General features: G+C 34.5%; 1 protein-coding gene, 1 non-coding gene and 1 pseudogene across 2 annotated transcripts; all 3 read left to right on the top strand.

Moving 5' to 3' along the window:
* The first annotated feature begins 497 nt into the window (after positions 1-497).
* On the top strand, positions 498-605 carry LOC148547821 (small nucleolar RNA R71). The gene has a single exon (XR_015898989.1). It is a non-coding gene; the product is annotated as a small nucleolar RNA R71 (small nucleolar RNA).
* Positions 606-11805: 11200 nt separating this feature from the next.
* Positions 11806-13371, top strand: LOC107610995 (uncharacterized; annotated as a pseudogene).
* A 70-nt stretch (positions 13372-13441) lies between these two features.
* Positions 13442-13906, top strand: LOC148547820 (uncharacterized). The gene has a single exon (XM_088495550.1). It carries the CDS (start codon positions 13442-13444, stop codon positions 13904-13906), a length of 465 nt encoding a protein of 154 aa, XP_088351676.1.
* Positions 13907-14633: the final 727 nt, after the last annotated feature.

The following is a 14633-nucleotide window of genomic DNA, read 5'->3' as shown; positions in this document are numbered from 1 at the left end:
CTATTTCTTCCGCCATTATTAAAGCCTTGTTGAGGCTTTTGTTGATCCTTCCATGAGAAATTTGGATGATTTCTCCATGAGGGATTATAGGTGTTTCCATAGGGTTCTCCCATGTCATTCACCTCTGCTATTGCAGGGTTCTCAGGATCATAAGCTTCTTCTTCAGAAGATGCTTCTTTAGTACTATTGGATGCAGCTTGCAATCCATTCAGACTCTGAGAAATCATATTGACATGCTGAGTCAATATTTTATTCTGAGCCAATATGGCATTCAGAGTATCAATTTCAAGAACTCCCTTCCTCTGAGGCATCCCATTACTCACAGGATTCCTTTCAGAAGTGTACATAAACTGGTTATTTGCAACCATGTCAATGAGTTCCTGAGCTTCTGCAGGAATTTTCTTTAGGTGAATGGATCCACCTGTAGAATGGTCCAATGACATCTTTGATAATTCAGACAGACCATCATAGAATATATCCAGGATGGTCCATTCTGAAAGCATGTCAGAAAGACACTTTTTAGTCAGTTGCTTGTATCTCTCCCAAGCTTCATAGAGGGATTCACCTTCTTTCTGTTTGAAAGCTTGAATATCCACTCTAAGCTTACTAAGCTTTTGAGGAGGAAAGAACTTGGCTAAGAAAGCCGTGACAAGCTTATCCCAAGAGTTCAGGCTATCTTTAGGTTGAGAGTCCAACCATATTCTAGCTCTGTCTCTTACAGTAAACGGGAAAAGCATAAGTCTGTAGACCTCGGGATCAACCCCATTGGTCTTAACAGTATCACAGATCTGCAAGAATTCAGTTAAGAACTGAAAAGGATCTTCTGATGGAAGTCCATGAAACTTGCAATTCTGTTGCATCAGAGAAACTAATTGAGGCTTTAGCTCAAAATTGTTTGCTCCAATGGCAGGGATTGAGATGCTTCTTCCATGTAAGTTAGATTTTCCCTCTCCTAGGCTCATTAGGGCTGAAGAACATACAACTAATAAGAATCCAGATAATTTTCACCGTACTACCTTTCCTGCTCGCCTTATGGTGAACGGGCGTACTCATGATTATGATCTATATTGTCTTATTTGGGAGCCCCAAGAGGAGCTGATAGCTCTGGCTCTTACGAATTCCATAATGATAGCTATTCGTGAACGATATCCTTTATCCATTAACTCATTAATTGATCGTGATATCAACGGAGTCAAGAGATTTTATGATAGAGTACAAGTCTTGAAGCTAAGCCGTAAAGAGAATATGATGAGATTGCAGTTGATTACTCATTTCTGGAGTCAAGAATGCTTTAATCCCTAGCCTAGATATGGTGTAGTGAAGTCACCAAGTATCTTCCTTGCATTGTTGTTGGGTTCGGTCATGTCTCCTTCTTTTTCGAAAATTTCTGGCAGATTTTCTCCAGAAAGTTATGCTTTAGCTTCCCTTAGCTTCCTCTTCAGAGTCCTTTCAGGTTCAGGATCAGCTTCAACAAGAATATTCTTATCCTTGTTCCTGCTCATATGAAAAAGAAGAGAACAGAAAAGAAAATATAGAATCTTCTATGTCATAGTATAGAGATTCCTTATATGAGTATAAGAAAAGAAGAATAGAAGAAGGAAAAGATAAGAATTTGAACACAGAGGAGAAGAGTGGGTTCGAATTTTTGAGTGAAAGAGTGGTGTTAGTAGATAAATAAATAAATAAATAGAAGGAGATGAGAGGGAGAAGAATTCGAAAATTAAAGAAAATAAAATAAAAAAAATTTTGTTTTTATTTTAAATATTAGTTATAATTCAAAAATACGAAAAGGAATAAAATTAAAATTAAAATTTAAAATAATTAGTTAATGAAAAGAAATTTTGAAAAAAAGGTTAGTGATTTTCGAAAATTAGAGAGAGAAAATTAGTTAGGTAGTTTTGAAAAGGATAAGAATCAAACAAAAAGATAAGATTAATTGAAAAAGATTTGAAAATCAATTTTGAAAAGATAAGAAGCTAGAAAAGATTTTGAAATTGATTTTGAAAAAGATGTGATTGAAATTTATTTTGAAAAAGATTTGAAAAAGAAATTTAAAAAGATTTGATTTTGAAAATTAAAGTTGATTACTTGACTAACAAGAAACAAAAAGATATGATTCTAAAATTTAAAGATTGAACCTTTCTTACTAGGCAAGTAACAACCTTAAAATTTTTGAATCAATCACATTAATTGTTAGCATTAATTTTGAAAATATGAAATAGAAATAAGAAAAAAGATTTTGAAAATTTCGAAATTTTGAAAGAAAAAATGAAAAAGATTTGATTTTTGAAAAAGATTTGAAAAAGATAGAATTTTTAAATTGAAAATTTAATTTGACTTATAAGAAACAACTAGATTTTAAAAATTTTTAAAAAAGTCAACTCAAATATTCGAAATTTATGAGCAAAATAAGGGAAAGATAATTTTTTTTTTATTTTTGAATTTTTAATGAAGAAAGAGAAAAACAACAAAAAGACTTAAAACATGAAAATTATGAATCAAAACAAGAAAAATATGCAAGAACACATTGAATGTCAAGATGAACATCAAGAACACTTTGAATGTCAAGATGAACATCAAGAACTTATTTTTGAAAATTTTTTATAAAAGAAAAGCATGCAAGACACCGAACTTAGAAATTTTCAAACTTTAGACACTAACAAATTGAAAATGCATATGAAAAACAAGAAAAGACACAAAACATGAAAATGCAAAGATCAAACAAAGAAATTCATCAAGAACAACTTGAAGATCATGAAGAACAATATGCATGAATTTTTCGAAAATTTTTAGGAAATTAAAAAGATGCAATTGACACCAAACTTAACAATTGACACTAGACTCAAACAAGAAACACAAGATTATTTTTGGTTTTATGATTTTATTAAATTTTTTTGGTATTTTTCGAAAATTAATTGGAAAAAGAAAAATAAGGATTTCAAAATTTTTTAATGAGAATTTCATGAATCATGCAATGTTAGTCTAAAGCTCCAGTCCAGGAATTAGACATGGCTTACTAGCCAGTCAAGCTTTCAGTGAAAGCTCCGGTCCAAAACACTAGACATGGCCAATGGCCAACCAAGCTTTAGCAGATCATTACATACAAAAGCTAAATTGCTGAGAAAGACAAAGAAGCTCTTCTCTAATGATAGTTGAAACCTCGGTCCAAAGGATTAGACATGGCTTTACAGCCAGCCAGACTTCAACAGATCATCATGAAACTCTAGAACTCATTCTTAAAAATTCTGAAGCCATAGAATAATTTATTTTTTAAAAAAATTTTTGAAAATTTTTCGAAAATAAAAAGAGTAAAAACAAAAACTTAAAATTAAAATAAAATTACCTAATCTGAGCAACAAGATGAACCGTCAGTTGTCCAAACTCAAACAATCCCCGGCAACGGCACCAAAAACTTGGTGCACAAAATCGTGATTGTTCATTCCCAGCAACGGCGCCAAAAACTCAGTATGCACGTTCTGACTCTTAATTATTTTTCACAATTCCGATACAACTAACCAGCAAGTGCATTGGGTCGTCCAAGTAATAAACCTTACGTGAGTAAGGGTCGATCCCACGGAGATTGTCAGTATGAATCAAACTATGGTCATCTTGCAAATCTCAGTCAGGCGGATTCAATTGGTTATGGAGATTTGATAATTAAAATATAAATAAAATATAAGATAGGATAGAAATACTTATGTAATTCATTGGTGAGAATTTCAGACAAGCGTGTGGAGATGCTTTTGTTCCTTCTGATTCTTTGCTTTCCTATTGCCTTCATTCAATCCTTCTTACTCCTTTCCATGGCAAGCTTTATATTGGGCATCACCGTTGTCAATGGCTACATCCCGTCCTCTCAGTGAAAATGGTCCAAATGTGCTGTCACCGCACGGCTAATCATCTGTCGGTTCTCGATCATGCTGGAATAGGATCTAGTAATCCCTTTGCGTCTGTCACTACGCCCAGCACTCGCGAGTTTGAAGCTCGTCACAGCCATCCTTTTCCAGATCCTACTCGGAATACCACAGACAAGGTTTATACTTTCCAGATCTCAAGAATGGCCTCCAATAATTCTAGCCTATACCACGAAGACTCTGATCGTAAATCAGGAGGCTAAGAGATATGCATTCAAGCTTGTTTTCATGTAGAACAGAAGTGTTTGTCAGGCACGCGTTCATAGGTGAGAATGGTGATGAGCGTCACATAATCATCACATTCATCATGTTCTTGTGTGCGAATGAATATCTTAAAGAAGAAATAGGCTTGAGTTGAATAGAAAAACAATAGTACTTTGCATTAATTCATGAGGAACAGCAGAGCTCCACACCTTAATCTATGGTGTGTAGAAACTCTACCGTTGAAAATACATAAGTGAAAATAGGGTAGACATGGCCGAGTGGCCAGCCTCCCATGGAGGTCTAGAGATCTAAAATGATCAAAAGATGAACAAAAGATAAATCACTAACAGTAGTTTTTATACTAAACTAGTAGCTAGGGTTACAGAAAATAAGTAAATGATGCAGAAATCCACTTCTGGGACCCACTTGGTGTGTGCTTGGACTGAGTATTGAAGCTATCATGTGTAGAGACTTCTTTTGGAGTTAAATGCCAGGTTGTAACCTATTTCTGGCGTTTAACTCTGATTTGCAACTTGTTTCTAGCGTTTAACGCCAGAATAGGGAAGAAATCTTGCGTTGAACGCCAGTTTGCGTCATCTAAACTCGGGCAAAGTATGGACTATTATATATTGCTGAAAAGCCCTGGATGTCTACTTTCCAACACAATTGAGAGCGCGCCATTTTGGTTTCTGTAGCTCCAGAAAATCCATTTCGAGTGCAGGGAGGTCAGAATCCAATAGCATCTGCAGTCCTTCTTCAGCCTCTGAATCAGATTTTTGCTCAAGTCCCTCAATTTCAGCCAGAAATTACCTGAAATCACAGAAAAATACACAAACTCCTAGTAAAGTCCAGAAATGTGATATTTAATTAAAAACTAATAAAAATATACTAAAAACTAACTAAATCATACTAAAAACTATGTAAAAACAATGCCAAAAAGCGTATAAATTATCCGCTCATCACTAGGCCAAGAGTAAAGAAAACTACTCCATAATCAAAGAAAACATTTCATCAAACACATGGTAAGCATTACTAAAAGACATATTCAAAATGCAATTAAATTGAAATTAAAAAGCACCCACTAACAATTAGCAATGGAAAATCACTCAAACAACATAATTAATCATGGAAATCATCAATGCAAAATTAACAATTCAAGATTCACAAGGTTCACAAAATGGGTAGAAAATGGCAATTGACATGAAAACATAAATCTAACACAAGATCTAAACAAAATTATACTAAGGCATTCAAATTAAGTAATTAAAACTAGAAATCAACAAAATCCAATTCAAAATTCAACAAGGGTAGATCAAATCAAACTACATCTAGAGAGGAACAAGGGTTTCTCTCTCCAGAAGAACAAAAACCAAAAAATTAGCTAAAATTGTGTCTAAGTGTGTAATGAATGATCCTCCGCTTTCCCCCTAGAATTCTTGGGTCTTTTTCATACAGAACCAGCTTGAATTTGGGCCTCATCAGCTTCAGAAATTGTCAGGCATGATTTCTTTTAATGAGGTCACGTGCAGCTTATCACGCGTGCACGTCGATGGAGATTTTGCCAATCCACGCCGATGCGCCATTCTTTGCGTGCCACACTCAACTCCTTGCATCCACGCGTGCGCGTGCGCGTCGAAGCTGATTTCTCCAAAGTCCAATTCTTCATGTTCCTTCCACTTGTGCATGCTTCCTTTCTCTCTTCTAGGTCATTCTTGCCCTATAAGCTCTGAAATCACTCAACAAACATATCACGGCATCGAATGGCAATAAAAGAGGATCAAAATATGGCAATTTTAAGGCAAAAGAAGCATGTTTTCCATCATGAAGCAATATTAGGAAGAGAACACAAAACCATGCAATTCTTGTGAATAAGTGTGCAAAATATTGACAAAACCCCTCAAATTCTATACAATATAAACTACAAAATTGGGGTTTATCACTCCGCCCCAGCTACATGAAGATCTCTGTTGAGACCAGGCAGCACTGGTTTGAGAAATGGGCGGTAATTACTTTCATTGTTTCTGTTTTAATTCTTTTTAGCTAGTTTATATCCTCTATCTTGTCTAAAAAATTTAAAGCTTTGTTGTTGCAGCTGCACTTCATTTGGGATACTGAGCACGACTTGGCCATCCAAAAGATATTCAACTATAGGATGAGTCGGCGGCTCCAACAGATGTTGGACGATGTTCGTCACGGCCAAGACCATTGAACATGCTGGCTCTGACTGGAGGTAAAGAAGGGTCTATTCGCTCATTGGGAGAATGATGCGGGGTTTAGGCACTAGCATCTCACCAACCGAGATAATAGGGCATCGGAAAGGTCGTGAAAGTACACCGGCGGCTCGGCAATCTTCATGAAAACTAGGCCAGGCTGGTATGTAGTTTCTTTAATATTATTAATAACTTCATTATGTTATTTGTTTTGGATATCATTACTAGCCACTCTAATAATTTTGTAATTCAGTGCAACTTGTGTAGTCAAAGTCATTGGACCGTGAGGTCACATTGGCGGAGACTTTCAAGTACACCCATACGCTAAAGGAAAACAAAGAGAGATTTCTTGATCAGCAGTCTCAAGACCATTATGTGAGTAAACGTATGTCTGATTATCTTTTTCTATTAAATTATTAGATATTAACTATATATCTGTCTTAGCTTAATAATCACACAATAACTTATGTTAATTGCACAGGAGACCTACACACAGAGACTGGAGGCCGTGACTCAGCAGTTTCAGCAAAGTGGGGAGGACGCTGCCGATGGATCCGCGGTCTCAGTCGTCGACCTCGATGCAGTTTGACGCGAAATTGCCTCAGCCCCGTATAAGAACTGCGTATACACATAGGGTCGTTCTTCGCCAACTTAGGGCCACGGGACTGAAGACAACGAATATCTGGATAAGTAAATATTAGGTTTTAGTTTTATTGTTTCATATATTTGTTTGGTGTACTTGACTTTTATTTTATTTGGACATTGTATTATTTATTTATTTTAAATAAAAATCTTCATTATTTATGAATTGACCACTAATTGTGTGAAAAATTTAACTTTAAAATTAAAATTGACCATTTATTGTAGTTGTCGAGTTCCATTACTAAGATTGAGTCATTAGAAAGATCAGAGGTGCATAGCATGTACCGAAGCCGCTGGGGGAGGGGGTGTGTGCGTGCGACACCTTATGACATACAGTCGATGAACAATATCATTACTCAGTGGGTACATAGCGACGATACAACGCAGTGCATACTGTAGTGGTGCCTCTGATTTGTTATCATTTCGTTGAGTTCCATCACCCAGATCAAGTTATTTGATAGATTGGCGGTGCACAACATATACCGAAGTCGTCGGTAAATATTGACGGACTATTTACATTGGCCTTCAGATTGGAGGATAAATGGTGGCTGATAAAGGTTGTATTGCAGTGCTCTTCATAGAGAGACCGTTCGAGCCTTTGTGACAAGCGATAGTGTTACCCATGACGTACCCACAGGGCATTCACTTGATGCTTTCTGCTGATGCTCTTAATCTTCGGCATATGGATAGCCGTGCTCGGATAGGAGCGAGGCATCGACAGCCTAGACAATGACTTGATGTTCAGCAGGAGAAGGATAAGGAGCATCAAGGATAGGAGGATGTTCATGATGGTGATTGCATCGGTGATGTAGATCAGAATGATGTTCTTAGGCACTTGGTATTTGATGTGGGTACATCGAGTGGAGCGGGTCAGCATGCACATGCTAATGGATATAGTGTTCAGGGGGAATGCAACAAACCTTGAGATGCATCTAGACAATACGATGTATCCAATGTCATAGAGGAGGATATGGCATGTATTGCTACCTGATAATGAGGATTTATACTGGTTGGAAATTTAACAAAATAATTTCGTTATGAGCATAGCCCAAATCGACAATCGATCCTCAAATCAAAGTTTAATTTTGGTTGTCACAAGTCCAACCCAAAAAAAATAACCGAGAGTATTAGTCTCGGGTCGTTCTTCCTAGGAATCACAATCAAGTGCTCAATTATTGGTTATGAGATTAGAGGGGGTTGGGTTGTTAAAAGTGCAAGAAAATAAATGGTAAGAGATGTAAAGCAAACAACTAAATAAAGAAAATAATAAAGGGAGACATTCATGGCAAGGATTGAGAATATAGGCTTTCTATCCTAGTCATTAATTATCATATAATGATTAACAAGAGCTAATCCTATTTCGTTATCCCTAACATCGGAAGAAGATACAATGTTATCTTCACATTTGAGAGAAAGTCAAATAAGACTAGTTAATCTCAATTCAAAAGTCCTAATCAACTTACTAATTGAATTAGCAAGAGATTAGAGTCAATAGAAACAAGATTAACTAACAACCCTAGATCACCAACATGAGTTGGGTATTAATGACTCAAGATTGCCTAATTTCTCTTTCCAAGCCAAGAATGCTTAAAAAATGCTACTCTAACATCCAACCAAGCATTTTGTCAAACACTTGGAAGGCATAAAAGGAAAGCATCATGAATTTGCAAGAATAAAAAATCTACAACTACCCAATTCAAGGAATCAACAATAACAACTCAATTAAACATCAAAGAAACATAAAACATAAATTACATTAAAAGGAAATCCAAATCCAACAAGAGTGCATCAACATAAAAAGAGGCATAAAAAGGGAAATTAACAAGAGAACTAAGAATATCAAAGATGTAAGAACAAGAAATTGTAAAAAAATACGATGAAAACATGAAATTAAACCTAGATCTAAGAGAAAAATTAACCTAAAAACCCTAATTCTAACCTAATTCTAGAGAGAAGAGGGAGCTTCTCTCTCTAGAAAACTACCTAAAGCATGGTCCTACACTAATCTAATTGCTCCCCCTTGTTTCCTCTTGAATTCTGTATGAAATAGCCTCAGAAATGAGTTGGATTTGGGCCTGGATGGCTCAGAAATCGCCCCCAGCGTATTACCTTTAATGAGGTCACGTGACCAACATCACGCGTGCGCGTGGTCGACGCGTGCGCGTCGCCTTGCGAATTCCTCCTCACGCGTATGCATGGATGACGCGTGCTCGTGGCCATGAATGTCCTCTCCAAATGCTCATTTCTTCATGAATTCTCCACTTTGCATACTTTTTTCTTCACCTCTTCCATCCATTCCTTGCCTTATGAACCTGAAATCACTCAACAAAATATCAAGGAATCAAATGTAATTAAAGTGAATTAGATTTAGCTATTTTAAGGCCTAAAAAGCATGTTTTCACTCTTGAGCACAAATTTGGGGAGAATTACAAAAGCATGCTATTTCATTGAATAAATGTGGGATAAGTTGATAAAATCCCCTAAATTCAACACAAGATAAACCACAAAATTGAGGTTTATCAAACATATCCACACTTAAACTAAGCATGTCCTCATGCTAAACTCAAGAAAGAGACAAAGGGTATCAACATTTATTCAATGTAAACTATCTATATGCAATCTACCTACATGCAATATTTCTAAATGAATGCAACTACTTGGTCAAAATAAATCAATTCCCAAGAATACATATATGAACACAAGGGTACAACAATAGCAATCACATCAAACCCACAATTGAATTGAGTTATTGAAAAGATTTTACAAACTTGTAAGAAAAGAGATGATCATAAGTGAAAACATGTAATTGAGCAAGCGAATCCTCATCGGATGTGTATCCGCTCAAGTCACTCAAGTGTATAAGGTTGATTCACTCAATTCTCCTCTAATCATGCTTTCTAAGATTTGTTTTTCATCTAACAATCAACAATTATTCAATGCATGCATACAAATATCATGAGGACTTATCCATGGGTTGTAATGGGGCTAGGGTCAAGGTAAGGATACATATGGCCAAGTGAGCTTGAAATTTGAATCTTTGATTAACTTAAGCTTTCCACCTAACCTATGACAACCTATTCAAATCTAATGCGACCTAACTACCCATTCTTCACTTTTTCACACACTCATGCATTCTCTTTTCACTTCACATCTCATATGCATTGCTATTATTACTTTACTTTGGGGTATTTTGTCCCCTTTTATTGCTTTCTTTTTCTTTTTCTGTTTTTTTCTTTCTTTTATATAGATATATATATATATATATTTTTTTTTCTTTTTATTTCTCTTTCATTTTTTTCTTTTCAAACTAGAATATATACAAGAGCATCAATGCATATGATTTAAACATTTAATGCATGAGTATGTACCCAATTCCCAAAAATACAAAAATACACTCTTATGTCACCCAATGTTCCCAAATTTCTCACACTTAAATGATACACACACTCACTAGCTAAGCTAATCAAAGATTCAAATGAAGGACATTTATTGTTTTCCCTTTTAAGACTTGTAATGTGCTAAAATTAAAAACAAAAGGGGATTAATCATAGGCTCAAAGTTGGTTAACAAAGATGGATAAAAGGGTAAGGCCATTTGGGTAAGTAAGCTAAATGAAATGAAGGCCTCAATCATATAAATGCATTCATACACAGAATAATAGACATAAAGAATCAAACAAATCAAAGATTACAATCATAGAAAGAGAATAATACACACAAGAATGAAAATAGTAGTTATATGATGTAACTACAAAACTAGTCTCGAAACTCACATGCTTATGTGTTCTTAGCTCAAAAACCATGTTCCACAATGTATAGTTCAAGCAAGTTCAAAAAAACTTTTTTTTTTCAAATCAATTGGGGTGCTCTATAGATAAATTTCTTGGAAGATTTCATTATTTTGACTAAGCTTATTATATATCAGGGGCGGAGGTACATATAACTAAAGGGGGGCAATGGCCTCCCCCAAAACTTTAATTTTTATTTAAAAAAAAAAATAATCTAGTCCCTCCTTTTTTATTTCCCAGCCCCTCTCTTTTTGTTCCATAACTTTCCCAGCCCCCTTCCTTTTTTTTTTTCCATAACTTTCCCAACCCCCTTTTTAATTCATACAAAAAACCCAGCCCAAAAGCCCATTCCCCATCCCCTTTTTTTATTTCCCAACCTCTCCTCAATCCTCCCATTTTGTTCGTACAACAAGTCTCCCCCTTCCCGCCTTGACACCTTCACTTTCCAAAATTTCAGGTAACAACTTTTCCTATTCTTCTTCTTCTTTATCTCTTTAATCTTCTTATCTTTTACCTCTTTGACTCTTCTTTTTTTTTTTTGTAGATTAAAAAAAAAGATAGTAGTTCAACAAATGATTCTTCACTCCTCTTTCTCAAAAAAGGTTCTATTTTTATTCTTTTTTTATTTCAAGAAAATTATTGAACTAAATCAACTAATAATAAAGAGACATAGTCATAAAAAATAGAACAAATGAATTGTATTTAATCTAGCATTGTAATTTTTTTATATTTTTTTATTATTTTTCTGTCAGTCTTGTCTAATTTTTTATGTTTTTTATATATTTAGTTATTTACTTAATTTATTATTATTTGTTAATTAAGTTTATGTTATTATATGTTAGTTTATATATTTAGTTTTTTTATTAGTTAACTATTTAATTACAATTTTATATTATTTATACTAGAATGTTAGTATTATTGTTCTGAATTTTAATATCTTATTTTGAATTGAAATATAATTTTTATATTTTATAAAGATTTAGACTGTAATTTATACTATTTGCTAAATATATTTTTAATTATAGGAACTTATTTGGCCATTTGAATTATGAGTAAGTTCAAAACCATTGATACATTTTTTAAAAGAAAAGATCAACAGAATGAAGATGCTTCTACTATTACTACTCCAATACTTGAGGGGTCATCAAATTTCATTACTTCAAGTTCTCCATTGAATAGCTCAAAGCGTCCACGACTTCTTCCAAATCAACTGGGTGTTTTTTGTTTGGAAAGAGATCCTGGAATGCAACCAATGATTTGGAAGTTTCCTCCAAATAAAAGAGATGAAATCCGTCGGGCTTATATTAAAGTTGGGCCAAATTAACCAATTCTTGATAATGATCCATTTTCTGGTGATAAAAGTCATCGTTGCTTTCAAGCTTCATGGTTTAAATTGTTCCCATCTTGGTTAGAATATTCTATAGAAGATGATGCTATATATTATTTTCTGTGCTTTCTTTTTGCTAAGGAACCTTCAATCAATACCGGTTCAAATGATTTTATTGAGAATGGTTTCAGAAATTGGAAGAAAGTAAATAGTAAAAAAGAATGTGCTCTTTTGAATCACATTGGCAAAGGTCCCAACTCATTCCATCATAAAGTGTTGAAATCATGTGATGATTTGATGAAACAATCACAACATATCGACAGACTTCTTCATAAGCAAACATCAGAAGAGATTGAAAAGAATCGAATTCGACTAGGAGCATCTATAGATTGCATTAGATGGTTGACATTTCAAGGTTGCGCATACAGAGGACATGATGAAAGCCAAAGTTCAAGCAACAGAGGTAACTTTTTGGAAATGTTGAAATTTTTGGGATCTTACAATGAAAGAGTGAAAAAGAATGTTTTGGAAAATGCTCCAAAAAATGCTAAGTATACTTCAAATGATGTCCAAAAAGAAATTCTACATATTCTTGCTACTAAGGTGAGAAATTCAATTAGAGAAGAGATTGGAGATGCCAAATTTTGTATTATTGTTGATGAAGCTAGAGATGAATCTAAAAAGGAGAAAATGGCCATTGTTTTGAGATTTGTTACTCTAGATGGTTTTGTTAAAGAGAGATTCTTTGATCTTGTGCATGTCACTGATACTTGTGCAACAACTTTAAAGAAAGAATTGATTTCTGTCCTTTCTCATTATAATCTCCAAGTTGAAAATATTAGGGGTCAGGGGTATGATGGTACTAGCAACATGCGGGGTGAGTGGAATGGTTTGCAAGCTTTGTTTCTTAAAGATTATCCACAAGCATACTATGTACATTGTTTTGTTCATAGATTACAATTAGCATTGGTGGCAGCTTCAAGAGAGGTACTTCAAATTCATGAATTTTTTACTCAATTAAACTCTATTGTCACTATTGTTAGTGCTTCTTCAAAAAGACATGATCAATTACAAGAAGCTCAAGCAATTGAAAATGCAAACTTGGTTGCTCAAAATGAATTAGAAACAGGCAAAGGTGTGAATCAAATAAGCACTTTACAAAGAGCTGGGGATACTCGATGGAGCTCTCACTTTAATTCTATTTGCAGTTTGGTAAAAATGTTTACTACTACCAACATTGTTCTCAATAATATCATTGAAGACGGGACAACTTATGCACAGAGGTGAGGCTTATGGTGTTAGTAAAATATTATTGTCATTTGAATTTGTTTTCACTTTGCACTTGATGAAAGAGATTATGGGAATCACTAATGTTCTTTGCCAAGCACTACAACAACAATCTCAAGATATTCTTAATGCAATGCATATTGTTTCTACATCAAAGTTACTTCTTCAACAATTAAGAGATGGTGGATGGTGCACTTTTCTTGCAAATGTTAAAGATTTTTGTGAAAAGCATGAAATTGAAGTCCCTAATATGAGTGCACAATATGTTTTTGGAAGAGGTCGATCTCGTCAACCAAGTGTGATAGTTGAGCATCATTATCAAATAGATATATTCTTAGCAACAATTGACTCTCAAATACAAGAGTTGAATAGTAGATTTAATGAGCAAACAAAAGAGCTTTTGACTTTGAGTAAGTTAGCAGAGAAGTTTTATCCCCTTGACTTTCCTTCTAATGAGCTAAATATTTTGAAGTCTCAGTTGCAACATTATCAGCATGATACCAAATCATTTGAAAGGCATTGGTACACTTTATGAATTGTGCAACAAGTTGCAAGAAACAGGAAAATCAAGAACTTATCACATGGTTGATAGATTAATACGTCTTGTTTTGACTCTACCAGTATCTACAGCAACAACAGAAAGAGTTTTTTCAGCAATGAAAATTGTTAAGACAAGACTCTGAAGTAAGATGGCTGATGAATTTCTTGCAGACAATTTGGTCATCTATATAGAAAAAGAATTAGCAGCTATTTTTGACACAAATTTAATTATAGATGGTTTTGAAAATAGAAAAAAACGTCGAATAGCCTTTTCATGATACAAAACTGTAAGTGATAATTTTTATATATTATTGTCTTACTTTGATTGAGATTATATATTTATTTTTTTTAATTTTATCAATAGAAATAGTAATATAAAATATTTTTAGTAAATTATTAAACACCGCCCCCCTTAAATAGTTAGCCTAGCTCCGCCCCTGCTATATATATATGCAAATTAAGAAAATACAACTAAAAATCCTAAAAGACCTAAAAATAAAACGTGAATGTGTTGGAATTAGAAATTTGTTACCCAAAAATGCCGATAGGTCGGACGACCTCCCCACACTTAAAAGTTTGTACCGTCCTCGGTGCATTCAAAGATGAGAAAGGGGGTACGGCGAATACACGGGTTGCCACCTTCAGCTGGTGGATCAATCGGCTCCTGCGTGTTCTATCCCCTGCTTTCGTTTTCGCTTATGGTGCATCATTCATGAAAAATA

Source organism: Arachis ipaensis, chromosome B8 (genome assembly GCF_059453495.1).
Source record: "Arachis ipaensis isolate K30076 ecotype BB chromosome B8, ASM5945349v1, whole genome shotgun sequence".
In the NCBI taxonomy this organism is placed as follows: domain Eukaryota; kingdom Viridiplantae; phylum Streptophyta; class Magnoliopsida; order Fabales; family Fabaceae; genus Arachis; species Arachis ipaensis.
Note: the sequence above shows the minus strand (reverse complement) of the source record. Positions and strands in the feature narration are given on the sequence as shown.